A 15,020-nucleotide genomic window follows, 5' to 3' on the forward strand; every position below is an offset into this window, starting at 1 on the left:
TGACACAATGGCAACACCAGAGACGGTGACATCACAGGGCCAGGCAATGACAGAACAGTGTGGGACGGTGACGTCACAGGGCCACGTGGTGACATCACAGGTCCTGGCGATGACACAACAGGGCGGCACAGTGACATCACAGGGCCAGGGGGTGACATCATCTGTTCCCGCGGTGACATCACAGTGTGACAATGGCCCCACCAGGCTAGGCGGTGACGTCATCCGGCTGGGGCCGGGACGTTGTGGTCTCGCGCACCCTAGGAGGCGCGAACCACCATTTTGTGTGCGTGTGGTGGGGGGAGGTGTCACGTGACCCGAGCCCCCCTGTGAGGAGCGGGCGGGACAGGCGGCTCGCGCGCGAGGGCCGGTCCCCGTCACGTGATGCTGGCGGCGCGGGTGAGGGGGCGGCCCCACGCGCTGGGGCGCAGGCGCGCGCCGCGTCCGGGGCGGCGGTTGGCGTTGGGGGGGCGGCCCCGCCCCCTCCTGCCGCAGCCTCGCTTTGGGGACGCGCGCGCGCCTGCATCACGCGAGCCGGGCGGCGGTTTCCTTCCCCCCCCCGTCACGTGACACCCCGTCCCTCCCCCCCCCCCGCTCGCGGCCTCCCCCCGCGGTCCCCGGGCTCCCCCGTCACGTGACGCGGCGCAGCGCCGCCATCTTGGTACAAACACAAACAAGCGGCGAGAGGAGGAGGCGGCGGCGGCGGCGGCGGAAGCGGCGAGAGACCCGGAGCCTCCCCCCGTCGGCCAGGGCCCCCCCCGGCCCCGCCCCCCGCCAGGCCCCGCCCCCCGCGAGCCGGGCGCCGCGGTGAGACCCGGGGTGTCCCCCCGCCCCTCCCCCCACCCGCGGGACCCCCCCCCGGGCCTGGGCCCCGCCCCCCCCGGGCCCCGTAGCCATGGAGATTCCGGGGGGGGGCGCCCCATTTTCCCAACAGCCCCTCCCCCTCCCTAACCCGGCCCTGAGGGGGGAGCCCCCCCCGAAACGCCTCCCTTCCCCCCTCCCGGCTATGGGGGGGGCTCTGCTCCCCATGTGCCCCCCCCCGGGGCAGAATCCCAGCCCCCTTCCCATGCAGGGCCCGGGGGGGGGAGTGTGGGGACCCCCCCTCCCCCCCCCATCCTCACACTGAACCCTCCTTCCCTGGGCGGGTGCGGGGGGGGGGAGCAGGGTGCGAGTCGCTGGCTGGCGGGGGGGGGTTGGGCACATGCAGCCCCCCCCCCAACCCCCGCTCGGGGCAAAAGTGCCGGGGAGGGGGGTTGCTCTGCCCAGGAGCCCCCTTTTCTCCCGCCCTGCCCCGGCGTGCTGTGCCCGTCCCCTCCCCCTCCCTGGATAAGCCCCCCCCGCCCCCCCCCCGTGGGTTTTATCTGGTCACCCCCCTTGCCTGAGCGGCTGCACGAACCGGGGGCTGGGAGGGGGGCTGGGTGCGGGCGCCTCTGCAGCCCCCTTGTTTCTTGCTGTCCCGCCCCCCCACCCCCTTCCCGGGGTGCGGCCGCCGGGTCGTTCTCTAGCTACCCCCGGGCCGGGGGGGGCCCCCACATCCCCGGGGGGGAGGGTGTGGGCTGGGTTGTCGGGAGCTCTCTGCCCCTCTGGTGCAGCTGCTGGGCCGGCCGGCCGGCCTCGGCCTTTCTGACTTGATGTGTCTCCTTGAAACTGGGTGAATTTCTGGGCCCCCCCCATGTTGTGCCGGGGGCCGCACAGACACCCCCCGGCCCGATTGAGAGCCGGGGGGGGTCCCCGTTGTGCCAGGGGCCGCACAGACACCCCCCGGCCCGATTGAGAGCCGGGGGGGGTCCCCGTTGTGCCGGGGGCCGCACAGACACCCCCCTGCCCGATTGAGAGCCGGGGGGGGTCCCCGTTGTGCCAGGGGCCGCACAGACACCCCCCGGCCCGATTGAGAGCCGGGGGGGGTCCCCGTTGTGCCGGGGGCCGCACAGACACCCCCGGCCCGATTGAGAGCCGGGGGGGGGGTGTCCCCGTTGTGCCGGGGGCCGCACAGACACCCCCCGGCCCGATTGAGAGCTGGGGGGGTCCCTGTTGTGCCGGGGGCCGCACAGACACCCCCCTGCCCGATTGAGAGCCGGGGGGGGGTCCCCGTTGTGCCGGGGGCCGCACAGACACCCCCGATGGGCCACTGGTGTGGGTGCTGTGGGAGGGAATGAAAGATGGCAAAGACGCGTCCGTCTGTCCATGTGGACGGGGGCAGGTGAGTGGTCGTTCTTGGCGGGGAAAGTCACGCTGGAAATAAGGTGTACGTTTCTGACAGGGCGGGTAACGAACCATTGGGACGACGGACCCGGGATTGGGCGGGTTCCCCGTCAGCAAGGGCGGTTTTCCTAAAAGCCCTGCTCCAGGGCAGTTCTCTGCCTTGGGTGTGCAGCGGCTCAGACTAGATGTTTGCAATGGTCCCTCATGCCTTTGTCCATCTAGCTACGCCCACCACGCCAGCGGTGGGGGCGGGCAGCCTCCGTGCCACGGTGGTGCTCGATAACGGGGGAAACTGAGGCAGGGTGATGGGAAAGCGGTCACGCAATTGGTGATGGCAGCGCTGCCGGGAAGCGAACCCAGGGGTCCTGAGTCCCAGTGCAGTCCTGCTGCTTCCTCTGAGCCGGGTGCTGTACAAATCTGTGCCAGAAGAGTCCTGAGGTCCCGTTGGTTTGAAAGGCAGATGAAGTCCTGGCCGGTGTGAAGTCTTGTGTTCACGCCGCCTTTGCTGCCGTCGCGTCTGTTTGTCTCCTAGTAAGGTATGGTCAAGGGGGCGGGGGTAACCACCAGACCCCAGTGGGGCAGCTGAAAACTGCCAGCCTAAGAGAGTAACTGTGGTCTGCTAGGTCTGTTCCCTCTCTGTGCAGCCGGGGGAATCGAGACATGGCCCCCAGGAGTCTGCACCAGTGCCAGGGTTGGACCTTCACGCTCGGTCTCCCAGCTCCGGGGGCCCCATTTTAGTGTTGTCATCTCGCTGCCCTCAGAGAGGCCGCAAATTTTTAATTCCAAGTCAGGGCTGGGTTCAGGCTTATCCAAGAGACGGTTCAGAGGTGACTTGATCCCGGGCTCTAATGTGGGGAGAAATCTTTCCAAGGGGACAAATTCAGACTAAAACCAAGTTGTGGGTTTGCACCGGGGAGGGAAATTTAACCCACTGGAGCAACTGACCCAGTGACCCACCTCCTGGAGTCTGAGTCAGGATCGGGGGTGTCTTTTTAAAAGATACGCTCCGTGTCTCAAAAGCAGAAATTGGGGGTTTGGTGCAGGATTCCTGGGGTGAATGTTCTCTGATCCATGCTATGCGGCCGGTTGGATGAGACGAAGTAATGACCCCTTCCAGCTTTAAGATATCTGAAAGTTCATCTGTCCGCGATGCTTTGTGGAGTTGGAGTGAGGTGCGTCTGTTATAACTGCGTCCGTGAGTTAGCTCTGGTGGTGGAAATGTGTCGTAATAAGTCTTTATTCAGAGGGTCCTGCTCTTGGTCCTAGGTACTCCCTTGCGCAAGGTGCTGTACAAACACCAAGTAGTAGATGGTCTCTGCTTTGAGAGCAGACAGACGGAGGCAGAGTCAACAAAGTGATGCCTGAAAATGTCCTGGTACTGCCACAGTGGGGTGGGTTTGGTTACGGGGGAGGGAGCTGGATGGGGCAGGTGTGGGGGGAAGCAGAGATGGGATAAAGTGAAGGCTGTGTTTGGAGCACAGGTATGGATATGACTGAGGTCTATAAAATCATAACTGGTGCAGAGAAAGTAAAGAAGGACGTGTTATTTACTCCTCATAACACAAGAACTAGGGAAAAAGAAACGGAGGACTTGTGGCACCTTAGAGATGAACAAGTTTATTTGAGCATAAGCTTTCATGGGCTACAGCCCACTTCATCGGGTCACCCAATGAAATGAATAGTCAGCAGGTTTAAAACAAAAGGAAGTATTTTTTCACACAACGACCAGTCAACCTGTGGAACTCCTCGCCAGAGGATGTTGTGAAGGCCAAGACTATAACAGGGTTCAAAAAAGAACTAGATAAGTTCAGGGAGGACAGGTCGATCAGTGGCTATTAGCCAGGATGGGCGGGGATGGTGTCCCTAGCCTCTGTTTGCCAGGAGCTGGGAATGGGTGACAAGGGACGGATCACTGGATGATTCCCTGTTCTGTCCATTCCCTCTGGGGCACCTGGCACTGGATACTGGGCTAGACAGACCTTTGGTCTGACCCAGTCTGGCTGTTCTTATGAATGCTTGTGTGAACTGAGTGTTTGAGTTGGGCTAGGGATACAGATCGGTGTTAAGGCTTGTTATTTCTTTTAAATGTGCCGAGAGGGTCATGCGCTATTATTAATAGGCTTGGAAGGTTAGATTTCTATTATAAATAGCAGAATTGTCTATTTCACGGGACGCACGCAACCCATGGGAAAAATATTTCCATGGATAATGAACATTTCCAGACCAGCAAAGTCAGAATAATGCAGCTTCAGAACTTATCCTTAAATCAAACTAAGAAGTTTTCAAGCAGCATTTTTCTTACTTTGTCCCTGAATTTCAATTATCCATGGAAATATTTTTTCCAGGGGTTGGGTGTTTCCTGTGAATTTGACGTCTGTTTTGACGTGTGGCGTTAACGATGTTTTTTAATGGTTCTAAAGCTTTAACTTTTTGAATCTCCCTCTGCGGTAATTAAATGATGACTGACTGGCCCCTCTGAATTTCCTGTAAATGTGAACAGTTAAATCGATAAAACCACAGCATTTTGCACAACTGTGCAAATTGAAATTGAGAATCAAACTAATGCTTAAGAATAAACCATCCATCAAAATTATTTAAAAAAATCCAAGCCTGTTTATTAACTACTGTGTCTATTTGAATGTGTATCTGCTTTCCCAGAACCTATTCCCATCTGTGCTCGTCGTCTGTACCGTTTGCTGTTTGTATAGGTTTAGCAGAATTCAAGTTTTACTTTATTTTTTAATTTTGATGGATAATATTGATTTTTATATTAGGGCATTGTAAAATATTTTTATTGTTTTTAATTCACAGTTGAGGGGAAATTATTAAATCGTTATTTAATGACAGTAGATGTTGAGATTCAAAAAGTTAGAGGTTTCTAACCGTTAGAACACATTGTTGACGTTGTGTGTCAAAACAGACAAATTCTCCTAAGGTTTCAAGCAGCATTTTTCTTACTTTGCCACTCTGTACATTTCTGTTATCAGTGGAAATATTTTTTTCCTCGGGTTTGCATGTGTCTGGTGAAATGGATGTTTACCAACATTTACTGATTAAAAATCCAATCCTTCCAAGCTCACGTACATAGAACACGGAGTCAGGGTTGTTTTTAGATTTGCGCTTTAACTTTAAAGAGCTGCTGGTAGCTTAGAGGTTAGGCAGCCTTTAGGTCTTGCTAGACTTGGGATCGCTACCTGGTTTGTGTGGCCACCTCGGACATTTTTACTAAAGCTCTGCTCAAGCAGAAATTAATTCTCCGGCAGCGTCACCCAGGTGGTCAGACTAAATCAGTGAGATTCCAGCTGAGGCTCGTGAGCTGCAAGTGGCTTTTTAATGAGTCTCCTCTTTGCAGCATGTGATTGATTAATAATTATATCACATCAGGATTCTTTTACTGTGTTGTTGTTCAAAGGTAGTTGATAAAATAATACTTGGTCATGCTCATTTTGCTGTGAGAATAATGTGTAAAAATGATTTCCCTGTCATACTGGTTAAATATGAAACTCCAGCACTATAGTAAATGAAATTATATGGTCGCACTGCTGTGGCTCGTTTGGGTAATGTGGCTCGCTATTTGGCTCCTGAGGTCTGAGGACAGGAGAACCTCGGCATTACGAATGACTCGGGGAATGGAGGTTGTTCGTAACTCTGAACAAACGTTCTGATTGTTCTTAAAAGTTTACCACGGACCATTGCCTTCATGCAGCTTTGAAACTTTAGTGCGCAGAAGAAAAATTCCGCTTTTAACCATCTTAATTTAAATGAAACAAGCGCACAATTTCCTTACGTTGTCAAATCTGCTTTTAAACTTCCCCTGTATTTTTTTAGTAGTTTAACACAGAACTGTCCTGTATTTGCCTTTTATTTGGGGTCTCTGCTACTGCCTGATTGTGTACTTCCAGTTCCAAACGAGGTGTGTGGTTGACCTGTTGGTTCGTAACTCCAAGTTTCTCCTGTATCTCTGGGCTAGATGATTCCAAAGCCGGCCGAGTCGGTTGTGATCTACGAATCTGCTGCATAATAGAGCCCTGGTCTTATACCACTGTGCCGGATGTAGTGCAAACAACCAAAAGACAGCCCCTGTCCCAAAGAGTTTGCAGTGGAAGGATAAGACAAGAGATAGCAGGTACATGGAAACAACGGGACAGTGTTGGAACAGCACCATTGAGGGTTTTTTGGTAAGCGTCATGACCAAAGAGAGCTTCAAGGTGGGCGTGAGGGGGCTGTGGTAGAAAGGTGAAGAGGCTCCTTTGGAAGTTGAACCAGTGAGCAATGGAGGCTGATGGGACGCGCCAGGCTGAGCGTCAGCGAGCTGGACGGGTTGCAGGGGATCGGCCCGGAAAGGAAAGACACGTAGCCGATGTTTCACGCCACGGAGAACGGGAGCCGGCGAAGGGATGCAGAGAGAGAGACCGGGCTGTGGGGATGGAGAGGGAAGGCCGGGTGCTGGAGGTGGTCTTCTTGAACTGCCCACATCAGGCTGCTGGGTGCAGCCACAACAAAAACATTGTGCCGGGAAAACTCCCAATCAAAGTAGTGTAAGACAGTAGCCAGCTACCCTCTGGTAGCTCTTGAGACATGCCCACTGGGCTGGTGCTGATGGGAGTGACCTATGAATATTTACCGGGGCGGGGGGGGGCCAGGGGTGACAAGGTGAGTGAGATAGTGTCTTTGATTAGACTTTCTTTATCGGATCAACTTTGGGCCGGGAAGGAAACCGGAGAGTCTGAGCTCAATCTGAGTTTTGGGTAGATCGTTGCACAAAAGTGGTTAACCCACGTTGTGGGAGACCACTTAAAATGGAGTGGGGATTAAGGGTTAGCCAGCGGCAGGGGGTGCGAGAAATTGAAATTGAGCATAAAACCCGTGTCTGAGGTTATGAGTTTTTAAGTGTCAAATTCATAACTCCACTCAAGTGCCCGGGCATGCCTTCCGAAGGGGACCGGCTGTCAGGCGTGGGGCGATGGCTGGTTGGTGGTGCCCTTTCTCGTGTTTTGCTGTGAGCTCGTTGGAGAGCGTAGTCTGGTTTCACCCACGTAGTTGTGACTGGGGCATTTGACGTCTCCGTGAATTTAAGGCAGCTGGTAAATGTCAAAGATTCCCAAAAGCCACGTGGTGATTTTTGGGGACTGAATGTTTGGGTGTTTGTTTTTTTTTTTTTTGCAGGGGGCAGGTTTCAGACTTGAGACATGGGCATGGGGGTGGGAATTGGAGCACTGAGGCACTGATCCCCTGAAAATCAGACAAGTCGGGGGGCCCAAAATCGTCGCTCGCTTTTCACAACCTCAGCTGTATATTTGTAGCTTGTCCGAGATGGAGAGGGGGACATACTGGGTTGGGGTGGGGAGGCAGACTCCTGGGTTCTATTCCCAGCTCTGGGAGGGGAGTGGGGGCTGGTGGGTCAGAACAGGAGGTGCTGGGAGCCAGGACTCCTAGGTTCTCTCTCCAGCTGTGGGATGGGAGTGGGGTCTAGTGGTTGGAGCTGGGGAGGGATGACTGGGGTATCTATCTTCACGTTTTGTAGAAGGAGCTGGTTCAACCTCTCGCTGGGACATGTTTCTGGGGGCTGTATCACAGATAACGTCAGGGACTGGGGCCCCGATCATGCCAGGTCTCTGCCCCCAGGAGATTACAATCTTTTGTTAAACTTGTGTAAATGTCAGAGGGGGCTTTCGGGGCTGGATGAGCTGAGCTGAACACGGGTAACTTCAGTGTGCCTGGAGAATATCTTCCTGGAAGGAGTCAGAGCGCCGCTCGCTTCGGGTTGACAAGTCTGAAATCTCGCTGGGGAAATGAAGTTGATACAACTTGGATGGTCTGATACGGCTTAGCGGTCACTGGGAACACAGCGTAGCGTGGAGCGAGCTCAGCACGGTGATCTGCTTTATTCGCATCTTAGCCAGACGTGGATCGGAAATTGGCCTCCTGGCCAGGATCCGATTCTCGTGAATGCCCCTGCTGTGGGATTATTTCTGTGTCCTCCAAGCCAATCAAATCCCCGTGAGGCCGGGCGCTGCCCAGACACAGGCTGAGAGACAGGCCCTGCCCTAGCTGAGATCAGGGCCCCGTCGTGCCGGGCGCTGCCCAGACACACGGCAAGAGACAGGCCCTGTCCCCAGTCAAAGGAGGCAAAGGCAGGATTCTTATCTCTGTTCATAGCTGCCCCGATATTGGCCTGGCGGCTCTGCGTGGTGCCGGGTGGGGGCCCTCGCTGAGGTCTCGCATACGCCTGGCTGTGATACAAACCCCCAGCTGGTAACACTCCCCCCAGGCCTGCGGTTGGGAGGGGTACCCGGGCTGGAAATGCTGCGGCAGTTTCCTGTCAGGTTCTAGCTCCGGGGTCTTTGCCTCCGAAAGGCCTCGGCCGAAGGGCCGGGAAACTGCTGTTTGTGAGTGATGGAGCGAAGTGTAGTTAGAGCAGGGATGCTGGAGCCAGGACTCCTGGGTTCTCTCCCCGGCTCGGGAGGGCAGTGGGGACTGGTGGGCTAGAGCAGGGGGGCTGGGGGCCAGGACTTCTGGGTTCTCTCCCCGGGTCTGCCTAAGCGCCCCACGGTTTGGCGTTTGTCCGTTAGCTCTCGACGGTGGCCCTGCCAGAGGATTGGCCGCTCTGCTCTTTGTGGTTTCCCACAATCTTGACATGGGTGTTATGCAACCTCTCTTTCTCCCCCCAACACCTTCCCGCCTCTGGCTGGGCTGCCTGGCCTGCAGCCGTTCCAGCCCAGGCCCAGCTGGGTCTCTGCTGGCACCAGGGGCAGGCTGACGTGGAACCGGGCAGGCTTCAGATGGTATTCTGGCCCCAAAGAGCCTGTGGATCTCCCTGCCACATGCTGATGCGGGTGCTCAGAGTCAGGAGTCCTGGGTTCTAGTCCCAGCTCTGGTTTGGGGTCTGGTGGGTTAGAGCAGGGGCGTGGAGGGTCAGGACTCCTGGGTTCTATCCCTGGCTCTGGTGGCTTAGAGTAAGGGGTCCTGGGTTCCCTTTGCCTTACATCCTGCATAAAGGACAGTGCAATGGAAGCTCTATGTTCTTGTGCCCTCCAGTGGCTGGGATGGGAATTGTTCCACTGTGTGTCCTATGCCCTTTACTGGAGAATTACCTCCACTCCACATGCTGGGGGGCTACGCTCTGCAGGATACAGGGGTCTGAAGCCAGTGGTGGCCCCCCCCGAATCCATCACCGTGTGGACTAACGCTTCCCCTCTTTCCCCAGCAGCTCTTCCCAATGTGAATCCGGCTTCCGACTCTGTCGTGGGGGGAGAACGGCCCAAAAGCCTCATCAGCCCCCCTGCACCACAAGCGACCCGAGAGACGGGTGCTCACAGATCCCCCACCCCTTCCTCTCGGAAATCCCCCAGCGCGCTTGGACCAGCAAGCCGCTGCCGTCTTGGTGAGAAACGCTTCGGGTGGGGGGGGAGAGAACCCAGGAGTCCTGGCTCCCAGCCTCCCTGCTCTAATCCACCAGCCCCCACTCCTCTCCCAGAACTTGGTGGGGAGAGAACCCAGGAGTCCTGGCTCCCAGCCCCCCTGCTGTAATCACATAGACCATGGAGCTGGTTCCTGGGGGAGGCATATGGAAGCTTTGGGGGGTAACGTTGAGGGGTGGGGGGATAGGCTAGAATTATTTATCCCTTAGGTAATGGTAGATATCTGAAATGGACCGGTGTTTTGGAGAGCGGCCAAGAGCCGCCCCTACCTTTTCCCATCCAGAACTCCCCCTCGGGGGCGGGGGGCCTCACCCCTTCTTAACCCCCACCCACAGCTGATCTGCACTGGGAAGGCCTGGGTAGGGGGAGACAGTGGGATGGGGGGAATGTGAAATGAGGAGTGGGGGGATAGTCCTTGATCCTAACCCTGCCCCCCCTTGGGTTCTGTCTTCTGGCTGCAGGTTCGCTACCGTGGGCCCAGCCTCCACGGTGAGGGGCGTGGGGCTGTAGCCAGCAGGTAAGGAAGGGGGATGGGGGGCTGTGAGAGTCGGGGTGGGGGGCAGGGAGCCCAGAGTGATGGGATGGGGGCGCCCGCCTTTCATCGCCCGGTTTCCTTCCTCGCTGTGCAGGTCGTAGGACAATAGAAGCTAAACTCAACGCACACACACAGGGCGATGGCCGCCGAGACGCTCAATTTTGGACCGGAATGGTGAGCACAGGGAACTGGGGGTCGGGGAGCTGGGGGGCAGGGCCCAGGGAGAGCCACAAACACTGGTTGTGCCTTAACTTCGGGGCAAATAAGTTGATAATGCACCCACTAGACCCTGTTCCCCAAACTGGGAGAGAACCCAGGAGTCCTGGCTCCCAGCTCCCCCTACTCTAACCCGCCAGCCCCCACTCCCCTCCCAGAGCCAGGCAGAGAACCCAGGAGTCCTGGCTTCCATCTCCCCCTGCTCTAACCCGCCAGCCCCCACTCCCCTCCCAAAGCCAGGCAGAGAACCCAGGAGTCCTGCTTCCATCTCCCCCTGCTCTAACTCATTCTAAGTTAACCCTAAAGCCCTGCTTGAAGGCTCCTAGCTGGCCAGACGCCCTTATGGGCCTCGCTCTGTGTACGCAGCCATGTGCGTTGGCCCGGCCTGTCGCTGACTGTCTGTCTGTCCCGCCCCCCCAGGCTCCGCGCCGCTGTCCAGTGGGGGAGCGTGGCTTCCCCCCCGCCCTCTCCTGCCATGCCAAAAGTACAAGCTCGCTGAGTATCGCTACGGCAGAGAAGAGATGCTAGCACTTTATGTCAAAGAGAACAAGGTGCGTGTGTGCCCGGCTGGTGGGGGGCTACCAGGGGCTGGAATTGTGAAAGGGCTTTGTAACCCCCCCTCCCCACCCCCGGCCTCCCCTGCCTTTAAGGTGCCAGCCAAGGCAGGTAGCCAAAGCCCAGTCCATGCCAAATAAATGTGGAGGCTCCAGCCTGGCAGTGGGGAGTTTAGGCCACTGGTTGTGCAGAGATGGGAGATCCCCCTGCAGCTTCTGCCCCCCCCCCGGGACACTGACTCAGTGGTGAGGTTGCACCCAAACCTGACACTGCGCATGGACCGGGACGGCCCAGAAACACCCCAGGGCCCTGCCCCTCCAGGCCAGCTGCGGGCAGGCAGGCTCAGCAAGGCAGGAGCCAAGTGTGGAGGGATCCAGGTGGGGGTTGAGAGGGTTCTGTGTGGGGCAGTCTGGGTGCAGGTGGCTCTGTGGGGGTATCTGGGTGCACAGGGGCTTGTGGGTGCTCTGGTAATGGGACTCTGCAGGGGGGTGCAGGTGAAGGTAGTTGGGGCTCAACAGAGGGGGGGTCCAGGTGTGGGGGGTTTAGTGGGGGTTCAGATAGTGGGGGAGTGGGGCTCGTCTGGGGCAGGTTTCTGAGTGCAGGGGGCTGGTGAGGCTCAGTGGGTTTGGGATGACGGGGGATGGGCAGAAGGGGAAGCAGCTCCCTGTACAGGGATCCCTCCTCCTGCAGCTGAGGAGCGATGGGTGCAGGAAGTGGGGGGTGGGGAGTTTGCAGAGCTTCCTGCAGCCAGGGGAGAAATCTGGGGTGGGTCTGACCTGGCGCCAGAAGCCGTGCAGGGAAAGAGGAAGTCCCGTCCTCCCCAGCCCAGCTGGGAGGAGCAGCTGAGCTGGCGCAGGGTAGGAGCTAGCAGCTGGTACTCCCAGTCCTGCCCCCTGCCCCACAGTGATTTGCCTCTCTGCCGCCTTGCCCTGGGCCCCCCGAAACATACTGCTGGGGGGAGTCACATGACCACTCTTGTGTCTTCCCTTTGCTTCCTTCTGCGGGGAATCAAAGAACTCCGCGGAGGACAGAAAATTCTGCACATGCGCAGTGGCGCCAAATTCCCCTAGGCGTAAAACAAACCGTGGCCGGCCCATGGCATGTCAGGTGACCAGGGGGCAGGGTTCTGGCTGCCCAATGGGGTGACCCCTAATCGGTTGGGATAAGGGCTGTTGGGGTCCGAGTTCAGATCATCCACAGGGCAAGCTGGTGTGACTCTGGGGCTCCCCTTCGAGATTCACTGGGGGGTGTGCACCCCAAGTGAAAGCCCTGGCTTTGGGGGTGGGGGAGGCCACCAGAGAGGGGGTGGCCTTGCTGTTTTTGCAGGGGGGGGGCAGGGGAGGTTTGCTCCCAGCCGCACCCCCCAGCTGCTCTCTCCGTCCCCGCCCAGGTCCCAGAGGAGCTCCAGGATAAGGAATTCGCTGCCATTCTCCAGGAGGAGCCGCTGCAGCCGCTGGCCCTGGTCCCACTAACAGAGGAGGAGCAGGTAGAGGGGTGGGGGGAGCACCTTGGGGACACCCTCTGCTTGTGCCAGGGGCTGCACAGACCACCCCCCCAACAGAGATCGGGGGGGGTCTGCAGAGACAAGGGAACCCCTTATGACCAAGATCCCCAGGGGCAGTCTGGGGATGGGACATGGGGCCTTTTCCCTCTTGGGGCGCCGGCTCCTATCCACCCCACTGGCTGGCTCGGGGCGGGGGGGAACGGGGCAGGGGCCTGGCCCCCCGATCTGCCAGGCTGGAGTGATGTCTGGGTGCTAACCCCCCTGCCCCCCGGCTCTGTTACAGAGGAATTTCTCCATGTCTGTGAACAGCATGGCGGTGCTGAGGCTGATGGGAAAAGGAGGCGGAGTCGCTCCCACTGGAGTCTCCGGGGGAGGGGCAGTACCCGGAGCCGAGGTATCTAGGGGAGAATTGGGGGTCCGGGCACCAGGATCTGGTGGGGGGGATGGGGATGCGGGGATAATGGGAACCGACAAAGGGGGGGCCCATGCCCTGGGGGTGCACGGGGACCGGTGGGGGCTGTTCCTGGCGGGACCCTGGGAGTGGGGCAGGGCTGGCCCAGGGAAGCCCCCCGTTGGCAGGCCGGGGTCTCAGCGCTCTCTCCCCGCAGGCCGGGGCCGAGGCGAGAGCGGGTTTTACCAAAGAAGTCCGGAGGAACCGGAGGGGGCGTTTGGGCGCGGGGCCCGGGAGATCCACCGCAGCCAAAGCTGGGATGACAGGTGAGTGCGGTGCGGGCTGGGGGGGCCCGTGGGGATTAGGGGGCCAGGCTCTGACCTCTCCCCTTCTCTCTCCGGCAGGGGCGAGCGGCGGTTCGAGAAGCCAACCCGGCGGGATGGAAGTAGGTGGTTCCTGGTTGCCTGGCTGGGGGGGGCTGTAACAGCCCGGTCTGTCTGGGGGGACACCCTGGGGGACCCGAGGACTGGACCGGGGGGGCTGTCTGTCGGGGATCCTACAGAGATATTCACAGGAAGAGGGGGTCCCCACAGTCATACCTGAGAATTGGGGGGGCCATCTACTGGGAACACCCAGACACCTTGAGGAAGAGGGGGCTCTGTCCCCCACCCCCACAGGGAGCTACCCTTCTTCCAGGTGCTCTGCTGCGGGGGGAGAGGCTCCCCCTTTCCTTAGAAGCTGCCCTGAAGGCGGGGCTGACCCCCTGGTGGTTGGATGTGGGGGGCACATGTGACTCGGCCCCCCCCCACTGATTGCCTCTCCCCCTCTGCCCCCCCCCAGCCCGGGCTCCCTTCGAGGAGGGGGCCCTGCCCCCCGCAAGGACTATGCCCGCTCGGACAGCAACAACTGGCGGACGCTGCGGGAGGAGCAGGAGGAGGAGGAAGAGGCGGGGGGGGGGTGCCGGGCCCCACCCCCGCCGGGGCGGCTGCTGGGGGCAGCTGGCGGCTGAGCGGGGCCCGGCGTGAGAGCGAGCGCTGGCGGTCGGCCAGCCCAGGTGAGGCCTGCTGGGGAAGCTGCCCGTGGGCGGGGGGGGGATGACTCTGGGGATTGTGGGTGGGGCAGGCTCGGGGTGGGCCTGTGGGGGACCCCACCCATGATGGGTGGGGTAGGAGGGGCCATAGGACAGGCTGGGGGCGGGGCCTGTGGGGGACCCCACCCATGATGGGTGGGGTAGGAGAGGCCATAGGACAGGCTGGGGGCGGGGCCTGTGGGGACCCCACCCATGATGGGTGGGGTAGGAGGGGCCATAGGACAGGCTGGGGGCGGGGCCTGTGGGGGACCCCACCCATGATGGGTGGTAGGAGGGGCCATAGGACAGGCGGGGGCGGGGCCTGTGGGGGACCCCACCCCATGATGGGTGGTAGGAGGGGCCATAGGACAGGCGGGGGCAGGGCATGGGAGGTCCTGTCCCTGTTCTGAGGTTTTCGGGGGGGCTGGGAGCACCCCTCGTGGCAGCCCAGCTCCCCCCTGTTGAGTGAGTAACCCCCCTCCCCCCGCAGACGGCGCCCCCCGCTCGGCCGGCTGGCGGGAGCACCCCGAGGGCCGGCGGCGCAAGTTCGACTTCGACTTCCGGGAGCGGGAGGAGGACCGGGCGGGCGGCGGCACCGGGGCAGCGACAGCTTCGAGGACGACAAGGACGGGCTGCCCGAGTGGTGCATGGACGACGAGGACGAGGAGATGGCCACCTTCGACTCCTCCGGCGCCTTCATGCCCCTCAAGGTACCGGGGGGGGACCCAGGAGTCTGCTCCCAGCCCCACTGCTCTAACCCACCAACCCCCCTTCCCCTCCCAGAGCCAGGGAGAGAACCCAGGAGTCCTGGCTCCCAGCCCCCTCCCGGAGCCGGGGAGAGAACCCAGGAGTCCTGGCTCCCAGCCCCGCTGCTCTAACCCACCAGCCCCCCTTCCCCTCCCAGAGCCAGGGAGAGAACCCAGAGTCCTGCCCCTGAGCCCTGTCCTTTGGGGTAGCTCCTGCTGTCGGTTGGGCTGGGGAGTGGGCAGAACGGTGATCAGATTGACATGATTTGGGGTGGGATGCTTCCCCACTGCTATGTGCTTGGGGTCCTGGCTTGACCTCTGACCCCTGAGCCCCTCCTCCTCTCTGACAGAAGAGCCCCAAGGAGCAACTCTGAGATAGCGCGT

The 15,020-nt window shown here is 59.7% G+C and overlaps 1 protein-coding gene and 2 long non-coding RNA genes across 3 annotated transcripts in view; all 3 read left to right on the forward strand.

Annotated features, from left to right (window-relative positions):
* The first annotated feature begins 9,498 nt into the window (after positions 1–9,498).
* LOC144929982 (uncharacterized) lies at positions 9,499–10,330 on the forward strand. The gene is made up of 3 exons (XR_013635123.1): positions 9,499–9,583; positions 10,082–10,137; positions 10,250–10,330. It is a non-coding gene; the product is annotated as an uncharacterized LOC144929982 (long non-coding RNA).
* A 528-nt stretch (positions 10,331–10,858) lies between these two features.
* LOC144929981 (uncharacterized) lies at positions 10,859–12,801 on the forward strand. The gene is made up of 3 exons (XR_013635122.1): positions 10,859–10,922; positions 12,317–12,412; positions 12,714–12,801. It is a non-coding gene; the product is annotated as an uncharacterized LOC144929981 (long non-coding RNA).
* GIGYF1 (GRB10 interacting GYF protein 1) overlaps positions 12,802–15,020 on the forward strand; it is a 4,114-nt gene continuing 1,895 nt past the window's right edge. Inside the window, exons 1-6 of the mRNA XM_078850809.1 lie at positions 12,802–12,824; positions 13,039–13,147; positions 13,226–13,266; positions 13,662–13,875; positions 14,381–14,600; positions 14,987–15,018. Coding sequence (XP_078706935.1) covers positions 13,141–13,147; positions 13,226–13,266; positions 13,662–13,875; positions 14,381–14,600; positions 14,987–15,018 — 514 coding nt within the window. The 5' untranslated portion in view covers positions 12,802–12,824; positions 13,039–13,140. The remainder of the gene's footprint in view (positions 12,825–13,038; positions 13,148–13,225; positions 13,267–13,661; positions 13,876–14,380; positions 14,601–14,986; positions 15,019–15,020) is intronic.

The sequence above is a fragment of the Lepidochelys kempii genome, chromosome 28 (genome assembly GCF_965140285.1).
Source record: "Lepidochelys kempii isolate rLepKem1 chromosome 28, rLepKem1.hap1, whole genome shotgun sequence".
NCBI classification, from domain to species: domain Eukaryota; kingdom Metazoa; phylum Chordata; order Testudines; family Cheloniidae; genus Lepidochelys; species Lepidochelys kempii.